At 43.3% G+C, this 22,125-nt stretch overlaps 1 protein-coding gene across 1 annotated transcript; it reads right to left on the bottom strand.

Annotated features, from left to right (window-relative positions):
- Positions 1 to 17,108: 17,108 nt before the first annotated feature.
- Positions 17,109 to 18,689, bottom strand: PRSS23 (serine protease 23; the record flags this gene model as incomplete). Its single annotated transcript, XM_080612662.1, has 2 exons — positions 17,109 to 18,242; positions 18,564 to 18,689. The coding sequence occupies 2 exons, from the start codon at positions 18,687 to 18,689 to the stop codon at positions 17,109 to 17,111; spliced, it is 1,260 nt and encodes a 419-aa protein (XP_080468788.1).
- Between the last annotated feature and the right edge of the window lie 3,436 nt (positions 18,690 to 22,125).

A 22,125-nucleotide genomic window follows, 5' to 3' on the forward strand; every position in this document is an offset into this window, starting at 1 on the left:
AGATTTCAAGATCTGGCCTGGATTTCAACCTCCCAAAGAGCTGGGCTGATTGATTCTGTGGTTATAGTTCAACTGCTGTCATGGAGCCAGTTGCAAAACTGGCATGTGTTTCCAGCCTCGGATTTTGATTAGTTTCGGACTAAGAGCCAAGCGCGTCTGGAGCTGGGGTTTCACATTATGTCTCTATTAAGTAACGCTTCGCAAATGCTCAGCCCAGAAGGAGAGAATACTTTCCAAGGGGCACAGACTGTTTTGAAACACAACTGTTTTGTAAGTCTCAGGTTCCCATTTTCTGCATTGTCAGGACCTGAGCAGAACAGACACATGGCTTGAGCATCACCCCCAATGGCGCAGTCCCAAGCCCCATCTGAGTCCTCTTCCCTCTCTGCCACCCTGTAAAACTGGTGCCATCACCAGCAGATTCAGCACAGGTATGCCAAGGATCAAGACAGGCCTCCCAATGGCCACATTAGGTCTCTAATAGCAAAAAGGACCATGGGATTGTGGACCTGTCTGTGTAATCCCACCATGGGGCTGTGATCAAGTAATGCTACCAACCCTGGTACAAATGGCAAGCCCCGCTATGCAGCACCATGCCAGCCATGGTCCAAAACCTGAGCCTCAACATGGGACTTTCCCAGCTTAAAGCCTTCTGAGCAAAGCCAACCCCATATTAACCAGCTCTGGGTAAAAGTGATGGAAAGTGGGAAAAGCGGATGGAAAGAAAGTGATGGAAAGAAGGAAACAGTGCATTTTTGGCTGAACAGTGTGTGATGATGGGATGAGGAGAATAACAGATCTGTGGGTTTTAATTAAGTAATGAGAAAACCTGTTCCTTGATCAAAGCAATGGGAAAGCCTCCGCTTGGCATTTATTTATTTATAGGTTAATCTGATTTAAGGGTCTGAAAACCACTTTGTGTCAGCAGTCATTTTTACTATTTCTGGCCATGTGAGCTTTGTCTCTGCACATGTCTGGAGCTCTTGAAAACACATTCAATCAGCATGAACTAATCCTCACTCTAGCCCAATGTGTGTAGGTGAATATCCCGTAAAATGGCTCATACCTCAAGGGCAGGGTGGGTTCCTGTATTGTGCATTTACTGCATATCCAACAAAACAAGGATTTGGGGGATATCCGTGCTCCTGTGGCTCCTTCCTATCACCTGCACCATTTATAAGGTAAAAGACACACATCAGTACATGGTGTTTCTCCGGAGAAGGGCCACAGTGAAGAAGTGATTTCTCTCGGGGTAGCTCAAGAGAAGCAATATGCCTCCTGCCCCACAGAGCTGGCTTAATCACCTGTCCCTGCTCCCCTAATGAAGTCAGTGTGTCTAATTAAACTTGATCTGAATAAATTATGATTCATAACTTACCTGAAATGACTATCAGAGTTAAGCAGCCTTTTGAAAAACGGAGTTCCTTGAAATACTGGTACAACGAAGATCACTCTTCTAAAACCATTACCCGTATTAATTACAACGTGATTTCTTTCTCTTCCCCTCCTGCTTGCTCTAAAGTGCTAACAGAGCTGTGAGAGAGTGAAGTGCTTTTTAACTTTGCTAACCATCAACACAGCTGCAGATTCATTTCCAGTTGCAGGTGCTTTCTGCCTAATGAAGTTAGAGCCAGAAGAAATGCAGTTTGGCTTTGATGTTTTAAACAGTTTATGGGTCTGAAAAAATAACCTTTTATTTGTACTTTGGGCAAATTAATGTTTGAAATGGCTGAGAGGCAGACAATGGGCCTTGCACTATCATGCTTGCAGACCTGCTTTTGAGATTGAAGCTGGACATAAAAACTTCTTGGACAGGAGCCTGAAGCGCTCCTCAGCGAATAATTGTGCAACAGCAGAGGGATGAAATAGATGATGGAATAAATCTCTTTTGCTGTCTCTGGTTCAGAAGTTATTAGAGTGCTACTAAGGGCATGATAGCAGCAGAGACTTTTAAGGCTCTTGTAAGACTTAGGAGAAGAAAACACTCAAAAACCCCAGCAGCTCTAAGAGCCAAAGGCATTGCCAGGGCTGCTGGCAGAGTTCAGCAATACAGCAATTCCATGAGCTTTTGGAATTCCCCAAAACCACTGGGAAAAGGACAGAACCACCAAGTGGCAGTCTGCAAAGAGGGAAAAGTCTCAGGAGTTGCCATCAGAGGGCATGGGGAGGTAGGAACCAGGAGCAACCGAGGTGGTGGAAAACTGATCTCCTGCCTGAAGGACTAAATCACCCAACGTGCTTGAGAAGGACAGGACAGGAGACCCTTGGTCTGCTTACTGTGGTTTATGTCTGGTTTATCCAGTGAGCTGAGCAGGTAGATGGAAAACTATCCATTGCCTGAAGGCAACTGAGTGTCTCCATATGGCAAGGGGAGGAGAGAGGGGGCAAGGAGAGTGTCCCAGCACAGAGATAGGGTCTTGCAGCTCCACAGAGAAACTGAGGGTGATAAGAGATGCCGCGAGGTCTGGAGCAGCTCTGCTCTGGAGCCAGGCTGAGAGAGCTGGGCTGGTTCAGCCAGGAGAAGAGAAGGCTCCTTAAGGGGAGACCTTAGAGCAGCTCCAGTGCCTAAAGGGGCTACAGGAAACCTGGAGAGGGGCTTTGGACAAGGGCCTGTAGGGACAGGACAGGGGGAATGGCTTTAACCTGCCAGAGTGAGAATGAACAAAGTTATGGCAAAGGGAGATGTGCAAGCATATGGGGAAAATGGTGGAAGAGAGGGAGTGGAGCTGGGCTCAGTGCTCAGGAGATGCAAGCCTATAGAAAGTAATGAAAAACAGATAAGTGACTTTTGAAAACATTGATGGGAAGGTGGTGTCTGTGGAAGCAAATAGAATCCTATTGCCCGAATTCCTGCAGTAAGAGTCACCGTATATTGTAGGTTTTCTGCACATGAAGAACCTCAAGCATCTTGAAGGCTGCAAAAAACCTGGCTCTGTGTTTCCCCTAAATGGCTTTGCAATACTGTGAAGGACAACCATGAGCAACCTGTCATGTGATTTGGGCTTTTTGAAGGTGGTGATGGGGAAATTCTCCACGGACAACACAAACACAGCCCTAAATCTTGTTCAGTACTACAGCACTATCCTGAACCCCATCTTTAAAGTGGGGGCTTTGCAGCGTATTAAAAGAGCACGTGGCATCAGCTCTGGAGGAACACATGAACTTCATATGAAGAAGAAGGTAAGAAGCAACAAAGGGAGAATTTAGTGCTCTGAGATGCCCAGCCAAAGCAGAGCATACCGTGGCTTTGAGATTTGTGTTCTAATACCTTGCATGCTTTGTAAAGGTCACACGCAAAGGCAGAAAATGGTTAACAGCTAAATGCTGCACCTAAGAAAACATCTAAGAGGAACCTGGCAGGCAGGAAGGGATGGAGGCCTTTCTTGTAAAGGGATTTGGGACAGAGGCACCTACAAACAGTGCCATTAAACCAGGAAAACCTTTTTGAAGGTCAAAGCAATTTCCCTGTTCCTGAAGAACAGGATTTGGTGGATGTAGACTTGCCTTTTGGTGAATGTGGTGGTTTCTGCTTGCATTTGATGTGGTCAGAGGGTCAGAACGACACGAGATATGAAGCACAGTTTCCTGACTTCAGGGTGGTTTCCAGAGGATGTGATGTGATATGGGGCTATGTGTCCAGAGTGATGTAGCCAGCATAACACAATTACTCCTTGCAAAAAGAGGAAGGGAAGAAGGTACTGAAAGTGGGAACGAAAAGGGAACGTATAAAATACAATAAACAAACTTTAATTTATTTCTTTATTTATGTATTTATTTAGCACTGCATTGAATCATAATTTCCTTAATTTATTTGGCCTATAGCACAGTAATTCAAGTGGCAAAAGGAAGAGATCGACTGTGCTGAGGCCCATCCCAGGTCTGCCTGGTGATTAGGGCTTGCATTTCCCTTTGAGGACTTCCCAATCCTCCCTCACATCAACGGCTTTCATGGGATCCCAGAAAATCAGAACAAATCTCAGGGAAGGGCAGAAGCCTGAAGATGTGCTCTGGAGCTCACACGTGACTCAAATCCCTTTGAATGTGAAGAGGAAACAAAGTGTGTTCCAGGCTGGCCTGTCAAATCTATCTATAGTACTTTGATGTTCCTAGACTAGCATCCGAGGACCTTCCAAATTTAACAGTTTTTGCTGTCAGCTACCTTTCCAAAACAGGAAAGTTCTGTGCTCCTGTAACTGAGCTAAGAGCCTACAGCTCCTTTTAGAGACAATAGAGAGCAACAATTATTCAGTGATTCATCTGACCTATTTTAAACATCAACTTCAGGGAAGCTTTAATCATAACCTACAAAATGTCTTTCCTCTCCATTGACTGTGGAGAAGTGTTTATCACATCATAGACATCTGCATTTACTCAGCCCAAATTGCATCCAGGGAAACTAAAGCCCAGACTGATTTTCTTCATTTCATTGAAGTTTGACATTTAAATGTCTTCCAAATCTGTGCGTGGTTACACAGACAGGGGAAGTAAATCCAGGTCTGAATTCCAGGCATTATCTTCCTTACGGGTCTAGTATAAAATAAGAAATGGTTTGGGTTTAGCTTCTCTTTTGGTTACAACTAAATTCTCCAAACAGGCCAATATGGTTTGAGTTCTTCTGTTTAACAGAGCATCAATACCCCCAGAAGATCAAATCTCAGTGTTAGAATTCTTGCTCAGATTTGTTTGATCATTTAAAACTTAATCCTAACTCTAATTTGTCTCAAATTTGCATCACACCAATCTATCTAAAATCCCATCTGCCCAGGCTGTTTTGCTTCAGATATTTACATTTGAGTCTTGTCAGAAAGTTTGAGCTGTTAGCATCTACTGTAGGTTAGAGGAAGTTGTACAATAGGGTGAATATGGTTTGCAGGATTTTGTTGTAGTGATATCATTCAGTTACTATATTTTGCAGTAAATTTATTTTTGAACTCAAGTAAAACATTGCATTTCCCAGGGGGAAAAAAATCATCTTGCCTTTCTCTTCCCTTCATGCCTCTTCCTCCATGCCAATTTTTGCCCTTCTTCCAGTAAAACAACTCTTCTCCCTCGCTGGGGGGCTAGAAAGGTGGTTTCCATTCAGTTCTACCTTGTAACAGAACCACAATTCCCATAAAGAAGATGTCCAGTCCATCTTTCACATCTATTTTGCTGCCTTAACACGCCTTCTTCTCCAGTCATCCAACTACATGGGCGGCTCTTCTTGGCATTGCCTTCAAAACACTCTGAGCTCTTTACCTCTCTTGTCTCAGATCCTCTGCCCCCAACTCCTGCCAGCCCTCAACTACCAGACTTGGAGCTCACTGACTCTGCCTGTTATTGAGGTTCCCTGCTACTTCCTTCATAAGATCCTGAGCAAAGGCCCTAAGATCTTGGCAAGCTTGGTAATGATGTCCCTGATGTTCAGCTTTGTGCCAACATGTTCTTGGAAACTCCACTCATTCCTGGGTTGGAACAAGGAGATGGAATAGATTGTTGCACAGAAAAATAAAAGAAAAAGGAACATTTTGGGTAAAAAAAAGGCTGTTCTAGAGCTGCTGGATTTGGAAGAGGAGCTTCTATTTTACTGACCAGGTGTTTGCAGCAGTTGTATTTCTCACTATTTTCTAAAAGTCTGCCCAAACCAACCTCAAAGCTCTCAGACATAGAAAAAGCAAACAAGTAAACAAGAAACAACCTATATTTGCTCTACAGAAGCTTCTTCTGTGCAAATAGCTACTGTCTATGAAGAACCTGGCCTTACTGCACATAGTATCATAGAATCATGGAATCAACCAGGTTGGAAAAGACTTTTAAGGTCATCAAGTCCATGCTCAAACCATTCATTTTTCCCCATGTTCTCAAACCAGTGTGGTGCTAACCAGGGCCTGACTACAGACGCATTGAATCCACCAGACCTTTACCACTGCTCCAGCTGAAGAAAGTGGGGACAAACATTGTCTTTCCCAACAACGAAAAGTTAGTTCTGGAACTTGGAACTTGTAGAGGGCTGGGACTTGGAATCTGCTCTGGGTGACCCAGACTCCCAAGAGCACAAAGAAAGAAGCATTTTAAATCAACATGGAAATGTTTAAGTAACAGGAAAGGGATTAGCAGGTAGCTGGAAATCTGGGACAATTTGACAGAGAAGAAGGATTCATATTTTCATGTAAGACAGTGGCTTGGGGGATCTGGTTCAAGGCAGGTAGTCGAAGATGTAGATTTAGAGACAATGCAGAGATGACAGAGGGGAAAAAGGGAATGCATGCCCAGGATATCCTCCTCTCCTATCTCTTTGGAGAGATGAGAAGCCAGCTCAGACCACTGGTGATAGGAACCAGCCCAGGTAAAGGGGTGAGCTTAAAAAGAGGAAGAAAAGCCAGAAAAAGGTAACTGGCAGTGGAAGGAGGTGGGGACTGGACTGAGAACCTGGTAAGTGACCCTGGGAGAAAGAAGATCTTGCATTCACTGTCTTCTCCAGGGAACTTGCATCTTCATTTAACGTTTCACATAGGCAGAGGAGTATTTCCCACTGAAACCGTGCAGGGATGGAGAGGGGTTCTGGTTTGACACATTCACACAGACCTGTGTACCCCGACCTCATGATTTTAACCTCTAATTCCAGCTTTCTTTCTGTCTGGATGGGCCTTTTACTGATTTATGGCCAGCTCCTCCCCATGGTAGACAGGCTGCCTCCAGGCAGAGACCCACTCTTACCAGCCTGCTGGTCTAGCACTTTCATAGACACCTCTTAACTTTGACCTTACCAGAAACAGCTCTTGGTGTTTGGAAAGTCATTAGTCAAGAGGAATGGCTGAACGTCACCTATCACCTTGTGGATAGACACCGTCTAGTAGCTGGATCCCACAGGACATAAATCCCACACAGTTTAAGAGACCAGGGTCTTGCTTTCAAGTTGCTGGTACCCAACCACATAGCAGCTGGTGGGTATTTCCATTTCTAACACAAAAACAGCCCTTGGCCTGACTGTTTGACACAAAACTATGATTTTGTTTGTGAGAAGGTTGCTCCCTCATCATTTATGTATTCTTGAGAAAGGATTGTATCCAACCATGTTATCTTCCTTCCGTCCCAGGCTGGGCTTGTTCATGCCCATTGGCATTTGAAGACTTGCCCAACCCTCCTAAGGAAATGGAGCCAGCTTTGTTGCCAGGCTTCTATTATTCACCTTCTTTACCTCTTAGCTAAAAGCTTTAATAGATGTGTTTTGCTGGAGCATTTGAGGTTGGAGGCTATGATGAACTTCAAAGGTATTTAATAGTTTTGTCACTGATTTGCAAAAAGACCACATAGTTTGATTAAAAGCAAACTCCAGTCATGATACTCATGGAACTCTGCTGATCTATTTTTACTGCATCACAAATACAGTTGAGGAGAGGGGGAAATCCCACTGACTAAACAGGACAGGACACGTGGGAAGGATGGAGCACGTCTCCATCCTGTATTATCCAGGTACTCATTAACTCTCTGATAACCACTTTAGACAACACAAAGTGGAATATCTCCAGCACCAGATGGTAGTGATGAGGAAGAAAGAGGAGTGCATCAGACAAGATAAAACTTGGCATGAAAATATACAGAGGAATTTCTGCTGATTAGGGCAGAGATTGGAATCTGAGAGTCCTAAGTTTAACCATTCCTTTGTTGCCAGGAAGTGTCTGAGAAGTACAGGAACAAAGATAACTCCCATCCCTGGCTACATAGTTGGTCCATCCTCAAGAAAACCCCCACCATCTAGTGATGCAGATTTAGCCTAAGTGATGCAGTGTCCGTGGGGTAAAACCATGCTCCACGTGTGCTGCTGACCACTGTGGGTACCAGATGTAGCACAGTTTAAGTTTTCAATCTCCAGGCTGTTCCAAAGTTCAGAAATGTGAGCATCCTTTTGGCCCACGCAGCTTTAATTCAAGATTGATGTACACTGATTAAACTTCTTAATTAAACACTACCACGTGCTTTCTCCAGGGTGTCCCAGAGCATTACAACATCACCTCATCCTTTGCCACAGGGAACAGTCTTTTAATGAACAAAAGGCAAACTTTGGCAGTAGTAGTGTGAAAGGTTTATTCCTTTGAAGCAATCAGTTACCTTCAATATCTTTCTGGATGCTTGAAGGGAAGGCACTGTAATGACAAAAGCATTTCTCAAACTAATGGAAAATCTCTCTGAGTGAAGCAGAAGGATTTTATTGACAAGGATCCTACATAGGCTTCCATACACCCACTGTGTAGATAGACAGATATTTTTGGAATGCATCTCCTGATGAGATATCAGGGCTGTTATTAATTCTTCCTGTCATTTTTATTGAAAGCCAAACAAATTGCATAGAGTGGATGAAGAGCAAATGGAAACCTTCAGTGGCAAGTAAGATCAAAAGTAAGCCATGCTTTCTCTTTTACATGCCTTTAATATACCATGTTCTGCCTTGGTAAGAACATTTCGCAGGCACATATCATGCACTAAGCAGCAAAAATAAGTGCAGAACTCAAAAGTTGCAGACTTTGATTTCCATGTATATTAAAGAATACAGCAGCAATGCGAAGTGAACACTTCTCCTGTGAAGTGCCGTGAGCTCTGAAGCCACCATATGTATTAAATTCAGAGGGATCATGTTAAATAGTTCATTAAATCCTGCAGCCTGTTCCCATTTTACCTTCAGCCTACAGATCTTTCACAAAAGAAAGCATGCATTGCAAGGCATATGGTTTCCTATGGCAGGAGATCGTGTGACCTCGTGCTGATGATATTTGTGACTTTGATTCCTGATGTAACTCTTCCATTCAAACACACAAACTATTTCATATCCCAAACAGAGGATTTCTACTAAAGCCAACTTCACAGGCTGGTTTTGTAATCCTTTCAGATTGCAAGAGTCAAAACTGGGAGGAAAAAGAGGGAGACATTATTTTTATGGGGCAAAAGAAAAGATTCTTCCATTTCCAGATGTCTCACAGCCCTTTCAAGTGTAGACGGAGGTATTATGACAGCAGATTTTATGGCTTTTGGCTTCAGAATCACATCAAAATCGTGTTTTATCTGACATCAAAAGAATGAGCTGTTTTATCGTCATGATGATGCTAATAAAGATCTTGCGTCTGCTCAGATTAGTAACAATGCAAATAAGGCAGCTATAGAGAATAAAGAAATCACAGCTGTGTCCTTAGGTGTTATCTGTGGTTTATCAGCTTCTAAACAATCAGCTATATGAAGAAAGAGAACCAACGCAGTGTTCATGGTCTGGATTAGAGCTTAATAAAAGTGAATATATACAACTTTTTCCTAAGCTTGAAATCTAAATAAATTCAAGACTTTGACGCATAGAGTCCTAATTATTCCGATAATATTACACTAACAAAAACAATGCCCAAAACTGTAATCTTAACTGATGCAATTCTTGCTGGCGAGCATTAAAGTAAAGATTAAAATGAGCATGATGAAATAGGCCATCTATTTTGCCCATAATTTATTGCAGATTCTTCGCATTGCTCAAGCAGCAGTTTGATTTATAATAATTGGGTTTGGTGGACTTCATCTAACTGGATTTCAGCAAAGCAATTGAAATGGTGCCATATAGGGAATTATTAGCCAAAGGGTCTGGCTGAAGCAGAGACAAAAGGTGCTGAAAGGGGAGCCATCAGGGTAGAGGGAAGTTATGAGCACAGTTTCCCAAGCATCACTTTCAGCCAGTCTCAACTAAATATATTCACCAATAACATTCACACAAGGAGAAGGAGCACATTAATGAAATGTGCTGATGACACAAAGCTGGGAAGAGCAGCAGAATGTCTCACAGGAAGAACTCAGGGAGCCGCTTACTGGGAAATACCCTAAAGATATTTCATTATACAAGGCTTAAGATCACGTACTTAAAAGGGGATTGTGTTTCCTGAGTGAGGTCTACTGGAAACAAGGAGACAGAAAGTCTGTTTTCATGGGGAAGCCTGGGAAATGTGAATTTCTATGTCACCACAGTACCTACAAACTTGAGTCCAGCCCAGGTAGTTAAGGTTCCTAGCACTGGTAACAACAGCAGTGGCCACAGGTACTTGTTAAAATAGATGTATTTGTGGGTACCTATTTGTAAACAGTGATTTCATTGCTACTGTGAACTGAACACATCTCACAGCTTCTTTCAGGTTGTTCTCTTAAGAGTTGTTAAATCATTACTTCCCACAGGAGGCAGGGATTGAGCGGTTCATCCATAAAGGTGTGAGTGCGGCAATCCCCCTCCCGCTTGGCTGGAGCCAGAGACATCTCTGGAAGAGATGGGGAGGAATCTGCTGGGCAAAGCTGCTCTCCATCTACCTGCAGAGCTCACTCAGCCTAACCCTCTATGTCAGGGACAAGACATTTCAGAGTTACCCTCACATCTGATGTGTTCCCAGCATGAAGGGCTGCTTTTCCCCCACCCACACGCTCTGGAAAAGTCTTTCCTGCCCTTTCATTGCCCACAATGATCCCTCAGAAGGGCTGGCTGGAGAGAAGTGCTCCCACACGCCTGGTGACATTTAAGCCGTGTGGCACATCCCATTGCGCACGGATCCCGCTCCCACCCAACACAATAGCAGACTTTGGTGGGTGCGGGATGAAGCCCAGTGTGACCTTTATTTCCACCCCACGCTTCGTTGCTGAGTGAAGCTTTTGTGAGGAAGCAGAGGCCAGAAAACCCCTGTCCTTTCACCTGTTTCTCAAGCCTCTGGTCCCACGGTCAGTTGACCCCGCGCTGCAGTGGTGCGTACATCCTAATATACTCCCTTCCCCACCAACAATGAAACAAGCCCCTGTGTGCTCCAGTCAGAATGAACAAAACTGAGATAAATTCAGGTAAAACATGACTTTTGCACAAAAGTGTTGAATGCTGTTCATAAGACGTAATCATAGAGTCACAGAATGATTTGGGTTGGAAGGGACCTTAAAGACTATCTAGTTCCAACCCCCTGCCATGGGAAGGTACAACATCCTGCTTCCCATGGGGACCAGAACACCCCCACAAGAAAAGTTAACTGAAGCAGGTCTGACTGGAAATCCATTACAGAAAGAGCTTGCTATAGCAATTCACAGAAACCAAAGCTTTGTTGAAACATCCTGACTTAGAACAAGTTTTTATCAGAAAGGTTTCTTTGACCCAGGTGGAAATTTCTGGTCAAAATCAAAGCAAGTGTCACCTGCCTGTCTCAGAATGGTCAGAACAGCCAAGCCATTGGGTAAGCACCCTCTGCAGCAAGAAAGGGTGAGCAAACCAGTCGAATAGGTTTTCTGAAGCGCACCTTATCCCCTTCCTCCTTAAGGATCTCCATTCTTTCTCATCACGAGGTTTTCTTTTCCAAGAATGAGCAGGAACAGAAAAAGAAGGATGGAGGCAGTGGGAAAAGACTGAAAAGGAACTGTTTGTTCAGGTTTAAACTCATCTAAACCACCCCATTTAAACCTACTGTTTTCTGTATGATGGCAAACATAGTTCAACTGCAGCTCACAAGTGGGACTTCATGTTCATAGAATCATAGAATAGTTAGGGTTGGAAAGGACCTTAAGATCATCAAGTTCCAACCCCCCTGCCATGGGCAGGGACACCTCACACTAGACCACGTCACCTAAGGCTCTGTCCAACCTGGCCCTGAACACCGCCGGGGATGGAGCATTCACAACTTCCCTGGACAAGATTTTGATGAACTTTTGCAAATGTGAATATTTTTGTCCTCTTTGACCTTTCCATGGCAGTAAATACACCTGGTTTTATGAGTAAAGGATGAACCCCCCGAAAAAACATCTAAAGCATCATTAAATTAACTTCTTTATGTGTGCAACCTGTGTGAAAGCACCAAATCTATGATAATGTGGCATAAAATAGTTGTAGGAAATTGCTTAGGATATGCTGGAAAAAATTATTATAACTTGTTACTGCTGTCACTCCAATAAGAGTGAACAACCTTCACATCACATGTCAGTAATTCATGAACGTGTTTTTTACATTGGAGTTGGCCAGGCTTGCCAGGAAAACACTCTCATCTCACCAAATCAGCATGAACAGTGATTTCCAAACCTGAAATGAGCAAATGCAGTTAACAGGTCTCATATATTTTCAATATATATGCTATTAAAAAGGAGCATTTTATATCATGAGCTCTTGCTTGGTGAAGCAATAGAAGTGTTTGCTTTCTTGTAGATCTCTGCTGACATATATTTGTCTTTTAAATAGAATTTATTCTACAAAACTTAACACTGCCCATAAAAATTTGCAGATGAACATTCATTGTCTCCCCTTGAGCCACAACCACTTAACTACTGCTAGAGATCTTTAGATAAAAAACACTATGAGCCTGCTTCATGACTCATCCTATTCAAAATCAATCCACAGCCACAACATCACTGCTAATTTTATCCTGGGTATAATCAGTGTTTGGGGCATGCTAAGTTGTTTCTCTTCTCTTATTTAATCATTTACCCATAAAAGCCCACACTGCCTTTAACAGCAACCTAATAGCCACTGTATGAGACAGGAGAAAACATCTGCTGGGAGAAGAGCAAGTTGCTAATTCTGATGTTACTGACACTGAAGCTTTTCTTGTGTACCTATAGGCAAGCCACAGTCTAAACTTCTCATATGTGCTGCACACCAGCTTCAGATTTGGTATTTATACACTCATTTGAAGAGGCTTAACTTACTTCAGCTCATCACTTTTTATTCTATACCTAGTAGAACAGGCAATGGAAAGGAACAGTATTATTCATAAACCCTCTCCATACATATGCATATATACACAGCAACCAGCTCACTAGGAATCTTGCTCCTGGGACACGAATCATGCTGCCCTTTTGCTCTTTGCTGCTCTTCTCTGTCCGCGCTTCCTTTTCGCTCCAGGGAAGCAAAGAGGTTTTTACCCTCCCATCATACTTTATCCACTCTTTGAAAGCTCCTCTTCCCAAGGCCTGTGCATATTGCCTTGGCACGCTACCAAAATCCGCTAACAAATGGCAGATTAAGTGGAAACACGGACAAGAATTTCAAGCATGTATTATACTTGCTTGGAGTTCAGTGTGCAACGTTAAGATGAGGGCTGCCCTCTAAACAGGCAGGCCTGGGAATTCAGCTGCAAAACAGACGCAAGGAAAATACCTTTCCTCTGAGAAAGAAGCTTGATAACTCTGCAGCCTGCAGTCGGCTAAGTTCACTGTGTGCTATAGAAGAGCTCGGCATGGTCTGTGCCTTCTCGAGACTTCAGTTTCCACCTCCAACACTGTTCTCCAAGGGAGTTATGTCACATCAACCAGAATTCTACATATGTCAGCCTCTTAAAGATGCAGAAGGAGATTTTAATCCTTTCCATTGACAACCGGAACAGCCCCTCTATACCCCTCTGCTGCCCTGCCTTAGGATACAAGAATACCAAGGCACTCAATTCAGTTCTGCAGATTAGTGTCAGTCACCACCAGCTGGACAATGAAATTTCTAGTGTCATGCCCCTATATAGTTGAGTTACTTGTGGTTCCTTGATGAGCTATTTTGGCTACACAGCTGTCTTTCTTACAAGTTAAAGTTCTGGTTTTAAAAAAGCCCTCTTTACAGCACCAAAGCAAGCATCCTTAGAATGCAGTTTCCAAACCTGCCAAGCAATGGCCCAACCCCACGCTGAATGAATATGCTAGCAAAATTAAACCAACTCAGGTGGGCACAGTGAAACAATGCTGAGCTTTAGCACAATTGTGCCCATGGGATCTGAGATTTCCTTTTCTTTCCAAAACCAATCTGGAATGTTTGCGTAAGGGTGTACAGTAGAAAGAGACTCTCCCTCCTCTGATTACACTCAACTTGCTCCATACATTTGATTTTTAAAACAACTTGCTAATATTATTCTAGCTCATATGCTTTCTGCACAACTCCACTCTGCCACTCACCATGAGAGATGTACTCTGCCTCTGTACTGGGCACTGGTGAGGCTGCACCTTGAATCCTGTGCTCAGTTCTGGGCCCCTCACTACAAGAGAGACATTGAGGTGCTGGAGCAGGGCCAGAGAAGGGCAATGGAGCTGGTGCAGGGCCTGGAACACAAGTGTGATGGGGAACGGCTGAGGGACCTGGGGGTTAGTCTGGAGAAGAGAAGGCTCAGGGGGACCTTATCGCTCTCTACAACTGCCTTGAAAGGAGGATGGAGCTGGATGGTCTGTCTCTTTTCCCAAATAACAATGAACAGGACAAGAGGAAATGGCTTCAAATTGTGCCAAGGGAAGTTTAGATTGCACGTTAGGAAAAAATTCTTCCCCAAAGAGGTTGTCAGGCATTGGAACAGGATGCCCAGGGAAGTGGTTGAGTCACCATCAAAAAAGACATGTAAACGTGGTGCTTGAGGACATGGTTTCTTTAGTGGTGGTCTTAGTGTGAGAACAACAGTTGGCCCTGATGATCTTATAGGACTTTCCCAATCTAAATGATTCTATGATTCCATGAAAAAAAAATCCTAACCTACAATCCAATGAAGCAGTTGAGAACATAGGACCAGTGGATGGGAAATATGCCCAGTAAACCACGACTGATGCTGTCAAGCCCACATGACGTAGTGTGCACATGCAGAGATAAGGAAAGTCGTAGAAGTAGCAATTCCCAAATCAAACAGTAGAACATTTCTGCACTCCAGTGTTCCTCTAAGAACCGTGGGTCTCACTGCTGGTGTCAGAGGAACTTTTTTCTTCCTGCATCAACTAAAAGAAAAAGAAGATGGACATGATTCATGACCTTATGACTGGTTCAAATTCCTCCATAGTTTATTGACCCTAAAGTTAATAAAAAGAATGTGACTTTTTGGGCTAAGAGGTTATTTTCAGCTCTAAGTAATCTGAGCTCATGACTGGCTTTGGAACTGCAACGATTGTATAAAAGCTAAGATTGATTATTATCATCCAAAGATAGAATAATTAAACCTACTGAAAAAAACAATGAACTAAAAACAACTAACAGGTGAGGACAAAAGAAAATTGAAGGAAAATAAACAGTATTAAGAATATTAATAAATTTGTTCTGTATCTCTCTTGACAAATAAGTAACTGACATGAGCTTGAAAGTGCAACCCAAGTATAGCACAAATACAAGACTGTCTGCATTGGAATTCCATAACTTTCCTTTATTCACTGTGATACATTCAAACAAAAGTGCTCCAGAGAACAGCCATAGAGTAAAGGAAATTAAAATAAAAAGGCAGAAAAAGACCATCAGATACATATGGTGATTATTCATATTTCAAAGCATTAGCAACTGCTTGTATCTGAATGCACCAAAAGCCCACAAGGGTCCAACTGTTTTGCACACTGCTTCTATAATAACAATAATCACAGATAGCTCTAGCAAAACTGTTTTTCAGAACTAGAGCCAAAGCCATCATAAAGATAAAGCACCATCAGGCATATGTTTACAAATGCCATAGTAATTAGTAGAGTGTAAGAAAGGCTTAGCTGATTTAACATTTTCCTTGTATTCGTATAGCATGGGGAAGCTCTCCTTAGATTCATTCCTTCCCAGCTCTGCCATTTCACACCATGGCCTTGCATTTGCCCCACAGCACCAAGAGTCATGGGCAACTTGGTAAGGAGACAGTGAGAGATGGATGGAAGAGAAACTGGAACTGGAGCCAGTATCTATCCTCCTGTTGAAAAAAGTAATATTGGCATGGCAGCATGTACTGAACCATGTTACTGTAATACAGTGGCACAACCCACCTGAGAAACACTGTACAGACCACACTGACTTCCCAATGCTGTTTGCTGAGCTACAGGTATGTGGCTGCACTGATTTTACCTGTAAAAGACAGCTCTTGTTTTAAACTCCACTTCTGCTACAGTAAAAACGTAAGTCACTGATATCTATAAGAGAGAGCAGAGCATTCCTTCATAGCAAACTCAGACTGCACCCTACAACGTGGCTCCATTCCAGCTGCAGTATTACTGAACTGTGCACTTGTCAAGAATTATTTGTAACTCAACAGTTTGATGGGGAGGAGGATTTCTACCCCAAACAACATGAGAAATGTAGGTCAAGATGCCACACAAACTACACTGTCAAAGGGCTACAACAGAGAGACACTTATAAATCCAGGGTCCCTCTACCTGGTGTAAGTAGAACAGCATGTATCTTCAACAAAAAGTTGGAAAACTCAGTAGAACCCTTGTCCTGCTCTCCCCTTTACCTGCTTTGCTGGCAGCAATTCAGATGGCCATCAAGACCACAGACAGGCTTTCCTTTGAAAATCTGAGTTGCTGACACAAGTTTTTCTTTAAAGGATCTAAGTAGGTCATAAATAGAAAACAAGACTCTGTCACTATGTGCCTTCTGTAACAGTATAGGGACCCTGCTAGGTGTAAGACTGTGCCCCATCTCCACAATGATTTAATCCTACATACAATTTGTGTTTCCCAAGGCAGGATGCAATGGCACTACTCATATGACCAAAATCATCTTCACAGTCAAGTCCTTGCAACACCAAGGTCTGTTTGCTCAAAAAGCATTTTTCTTAACTCTGTTACTAATAAAGTCTCAAATCACTCAGGCCAAAAGAAGGTTAGAAATGTTACACAGTTATTTACCCTTCACGCTATTTGTGTGGCGTTCATCTCCCACAGCGCATGCCTTGCCCTTTTCACACTCCCTTTCTCATGCAGGAACACAAAGCTGTGATGTTTGGGTTGCAAACACCATTAAATGCCCCTCTTCAGCCCCCAACAGCATAGAAATATTTTCTTTTAAAGTTCAGATCAAAGCATTTCTACTAATCCTAGGATTTATTAACACAAACATTGCAGACATGAGATAGTCGACAGCGTCCCTTTTATAAGATTCTTTGGAGACGGTTCTGATTTCATGCTGTTTACTGATCCGCCCCTAATTAATCTTGAGTTTCTGAGCTGCAAATTCAACAAGTCCACCTGCTCCCTCCCCACCCAACATCCTTTTCTCCCCAGTGTTGAGCTGTAATGGCAGCACCACACAGCTCCTCTCCTAAGAACAAGGTTCGCATCCCCACGTTACAAGACCATCTCACAGACATTTGCAGCAGAAGTGTAGACTTTCCTCAGATGAGTAATTAAAACCAGTCATTAAGTGCTTTCAAGGAGTTTCATTGTCTTTATCCTTCCCTGCAATCAAGGTAGTTGCCTTTGATCCAGTAACAGATCTGTGCGTATTTGAGGGGGGTGATGCGAACGGCTACATTGAAATCCTGTGGGGTGCCATTCATGTCCACCCACTGATGGCCTGAAAATATGCCAATAATTTTACGCTCCCATTTGTGGTCCTGCCTCTTCCACATCCTCACGTACACCCCAGACCCACTGGCACCCGGCTGGGCATCACACTGCTGGTACAACAGGTCATATGTTTCATCTTTGACATCACAGAAGCGGTAAACCAGGTTTCCTGGGCGATCATTGTCATAGCCAGAGAAGTGAATCCTCCCTCCAGGCAAGTGTCTCGCTGGTGGGCTCACACCTATCTTCATAAACTTTCTTTTATGAGGCTTCTTCAGCTCCAACAAGGCATAGTCATAATCCATGCCAATGTCATTGGCATTGCCTTTGATCCAGCCTTTGGGGACATGTGTCCGTTTCACTCGGATCCACTGGAATTTCATTTTCTCAGGCATTGCTGAGTTGGTGATATTGGCTCCTTTGCTGCCATCTTTCTGTTTGGGCTTTAGGAACCCCACCCGCAGTTTCTGAGCTCCTTTGACATAACTCTTGCCATCATGGATGCAATGAGCTGCAGTAAGAACATGCTTTTCAGCCACCAGGGTGCCCGTGCAACCTGTAGATAGCTTCACCGATGTGGAGAATGGGTAGTTCAACAAGAAGTCTTTCCCAAAAATGCTAAACCTGCTGTCATAGCCATAGATCTGCCTCTTAGTTCGAGATTTGCCTCGAGACCCATCACCACTGTTGCTCAGAATATATATGCCCACCTCTGTTTCAGTGAGGCTACCATTAGCATATAAGGTTTCATAGGACAGGTAGTTCTTTACTTCTTCATAAGTTGGCAGAGGAGAACTTTTGTGGCATGCTGGGCCACATGGAGATACCACTTCCAGTCTGGCTTCAGCATCAAACTGTGGTTTGTCCAAGTTAAGGGTAGACTGTGGCAGGATAACTGGAACTCTGTAAGATGGCCAAGTTGGCTTCCAGTGAGAACTGGAGGGCATCACATCTTTAGCAGCACACAAAAGGAGGATTAAAGTGGACAAGCCTGCCATTTTGAATGCTGGTCTGTGGAAGCAAAAGAAAGTCCAGTTACTCACACAAACGTTGCAAGATTAATCTACCTTGCTAAGTAATGGCTTGCTAACCAGGTATAAAATAGTAAGTGATTTGACTGGAGCCAACTATCATTAAATACTTTTCTCAGAGTTAAACTAATGCCTTAACCTGTATCCTGAAACAAGTGCCCCAGGTTAACACAGAAACAGGGCATTTAACCCTTAGGTGTGCTGAGCCACCAACTTCCAGCTGATGCCAGTGAGGAGTTCTAGTGCTTGTCTTCACACAGAGTAAAGCAAATTCAGACTCCGTGAACTCCTGAATTCAGAAACCATACCTCCTGCCAGAGACATCAAGCTGATGGCAGGAACAGGAGGGTGGACAAAGAAGGTAACCTGGACAGCAGCTGCTTTGAAGAACACGACCACACAGGAGACTTGCTTCCCCTTGCAACTCATAGCAAAGTTTTCTGCTTCACATAGCATTTGCTCTCCCCTAGGCTTGCATGAGAAAGGGTGGTATGAGCACACAAGGCCAGCTAATGAAGTGAATTTACAATTCTCAATGGAATCTTCAGTTAACATACTGCCTTATTCCTTTAGAAACTCAATTAATTACTAATGCAACCCACCCCCCTCTGAGCACAGGGAGGCAAATGGGACTGTAAATGTGTTTATGAACCACAGGCAGAGTGCCTCAGACTGCAGAGAACAGCGTGCACTAGGACTGCGACAAGAAAATGTGTAACTTTAGTTCATTTGAAAATTAGCCATACAGCTGAATCGCTGCAGGAGGCATTGCCCTGGGCAAGAAGGCAGGCAGGATCTTCATCACACAAGGAGTATTCAAACAATACTTCACTATTATGTTGAGCTTACACATGTTTAAAATCCTGCGGAGGTTACACTGATCACAACTGCAGGATCATTCCTGAAATACCTCAAACCAGGAAACCAAAGCAAATCGCGCAGGAGATAACCACAGCTATCTAAGAACAAAACAGAAAAATCCTTCTTTCCAAAGCTTTTTTGTAGGAATACTCCATCCCTAAGCTGCACTGAAAAAGACTTCACAAACTACAGACTGCTGAAGTCCAAAGGTGTCCAACTGAAATATTGCTACCTGTTGTTGGTAGCATCCTCTTTGGGAGTGGGGGCTAAAATTAAAGCACACAGTATTCAGAATATCAATTGACTCATGCAGGATATCAAAACATGCCCATTCCAAAAACCAGATGTAAGTGAACAGAGCTGATGCTACCGATGCCCACAAAGGCAGGTACTGACTCTCTTCCCAAGTAACAAGCAATAGGACAAGAGGAAATGGCCTCAAGCTGCACCAGGGGAGGTTTAGACTGGACATTAGGAAAACTTTCTTCCCCAAAAGGGTGCTCAGGCATTGGAACAGGCTGCCCAGGGCAGTGGTGGAATCACTGTCCTTGGAAGTGTTCAAAAACCATGTAGATGAGGCCCTTAGTGACATGGTTCAGTGGTGGTCTTGGCAGACCTGGGGTAAGGGTTGGACTTGATGATCTTGAAGATCTTGATTCTATGATTCTTCCAGAAGTGACCAGACATTCTCTTGGTATTTTTTTCTTTAACAAACAGAACATTTTTAAAGGGATGCATGTTGCTCCAGAAGGGTTAAACTCCATCGAATGTGCTGCTTTATACCTGATGGGCAAGTCATGCGGGAAAATACAGGCCATTTTAAACATGAATCAGAATTGCATCATTTTGGAGCTCCCAAAAGTGGAAAATACTTGCTTATGTATTCTAGGAAAATCATCAGCTCCTCTGGCTCGCTCAACAGCAGAGATTAATATTGGATGTGGCTGAGTTTTGTTAAGCTACGAAATGAGATAGTCTCACGTTGGTGTAAGGATGGCCCTGCTGTATTATCAAACATACTTGTGAATAACAGTGATTAGGAAAACCCAGAAAAAGAAGGTAACAGGGACAAATGATACCACTCCATCCCCACAAAGACAATACACACTAGCACAAGTCAACTGTTAACTGTCCTACTTGTGACAGTGGGGGCTGTAGGCAGAAACGGTTCCTGGTCTCCCAGTTAGAAGCTGACAGCAGACTAAATCCCAGTTATGCTGTGCCTTAGGCAGCAGATCCCATCATTAAGAGAATATATTTATAAGCAGTCATCTCTCATCTGCCTCATACCAAAGTCATTCCCACAAATTACATTTGAAGCATTGCTGATAAAGGAATATTCATCTAAACTGCACCACTCACTCATGCTGCTTCTTGGATCTAAAAGTGATCCATGCTCACAGAGCCAGAGCTGGCCTTTGGCTGGTTTATTTAGCTAGCAGGGGGAAATCAGAAGTGTCTTTTCAGTTGCTATTTGCACAAGCAGCAAGATTCCCTCGTGCCTGACAGCACAGCGACCTGATGAAGGGGCTGTGTGACCAAAAACTTCGCTGCTTCCTCCGAGAGCATCATCTGGGCTGAAAAGAGAAATTACTTCTCCCTGCAATATCCCTACCATCAGCTCTGCAGCAACGCCAGCACTGGAAAGGCAGTTTCAATCAGTAGAGGGCAGTCGCCCTATGAAGAGAGCGAGACAGCAGCTGGGACTTAAACTGATCCCAAGAAAAAGGCTTCGGGAGATGGTATTTGTGCTGCGCTCTAAAGTGGTCCTGACTCCACTTTATGCCTCTGAACAAGCCTTCCCACACCCCTCCCCTGCTGCTTCTGTGCTATGATCACGCTGATGATAAATCTGATAATAAAACAGCCTTTTCATCAGCTACAAAACTTTGCTGTTATATCAAATGCTATTAAAACCTAATAGAATACAGTTTTGAGTATATACCGGACCATAGAAGCTAAACAGTGCTCATAAATCAAGGCATTTACTGAAGTTTTCATAGTTACATCACATCTGGAGACAGAAATGGTAATAAATCAGCTCTAGGATGCAGTAAAGAGAATAAATATGTCTTATTTATAACAGGATGCCAAAACAGAGCATAGTACCTCTTTCTGTGGAGACGCCTCCTCTTTGAAAAATAGTTAAGCAGAAAAATCAAGGAATATAAAGAGTAACCTAAATTTAAAGAGAGACCTACCAGTTATGCTCTTCTTTTCTTTGCCTTTCTCTTTTCCTTTCTGTTTCCAACAAAACCCAAAAAGCAGCAAAAAAAAAAACAAAACCCAGGGTTAACACCCTCTGTGTTCAACTACATACTCGTGCGTGACCCTGAGAGATGTTCTCAAACAGAACAAACCAGTAAGAAGCGAGGACTTCCCCCAGCAGCTATCACAAACCTATATTGAATGAATTACGACGTGCGGCTCTACTGTAGCACTGCTCTTCTGTTCCTATTTAAACTGTGTCATAAACTCAATCCACCCTTTGACTCAGTACAAAGCCCCGCTCTGATATCCAGCCTCGGAACCCCCTAGAAAGCGGTTTGTACATAATCACACTTGCTAATGGCATTAAAATGGTTTAGAGAATGGAAACAGTGACAGCTACCCCGGGGCTCCCCACACTGCTGAAGCACTTCACAGGCACATTTTCCTGCCTGCTATGGGCATTCACACCCTGAGAGAAACGGAGGTGAAATAGAACTGCCTTGTTCGGGACGGGCATGAATCATTTTCTAATAACCAAGTAATTTTTCTGGAGGAGTTCACCACTTCAGGGGTGGTTCTCGTAGTAAGATGGTAAATAACAATAAATCCTGGGACATCCAGTAGGAAAGGCTGTGAACCGAACAGGCTCCATTACATTTTTGAAATGAAGAAAGTTTTTCCACGGAGCTGGAAGCCAGAATGATTAGCATGGCAAAAGAAAACAAACGGAGGAAGAAAAACCAAGACAGCAGGAGAGAAAAACCTGCCCCAAACAAAAATTACAAAGGTGAAC

This window comes from Psittacula echo, assembly GCF_963264785.1.
Source record: "Psittacula echo genome assembly, chromosome: 3".
Taxonomy (NCBI): Eukaryota; Metazoa; Chordata; class Aves; order Psittaciformes; family Psittacidae; genus Psittacula; species Psittacula echo.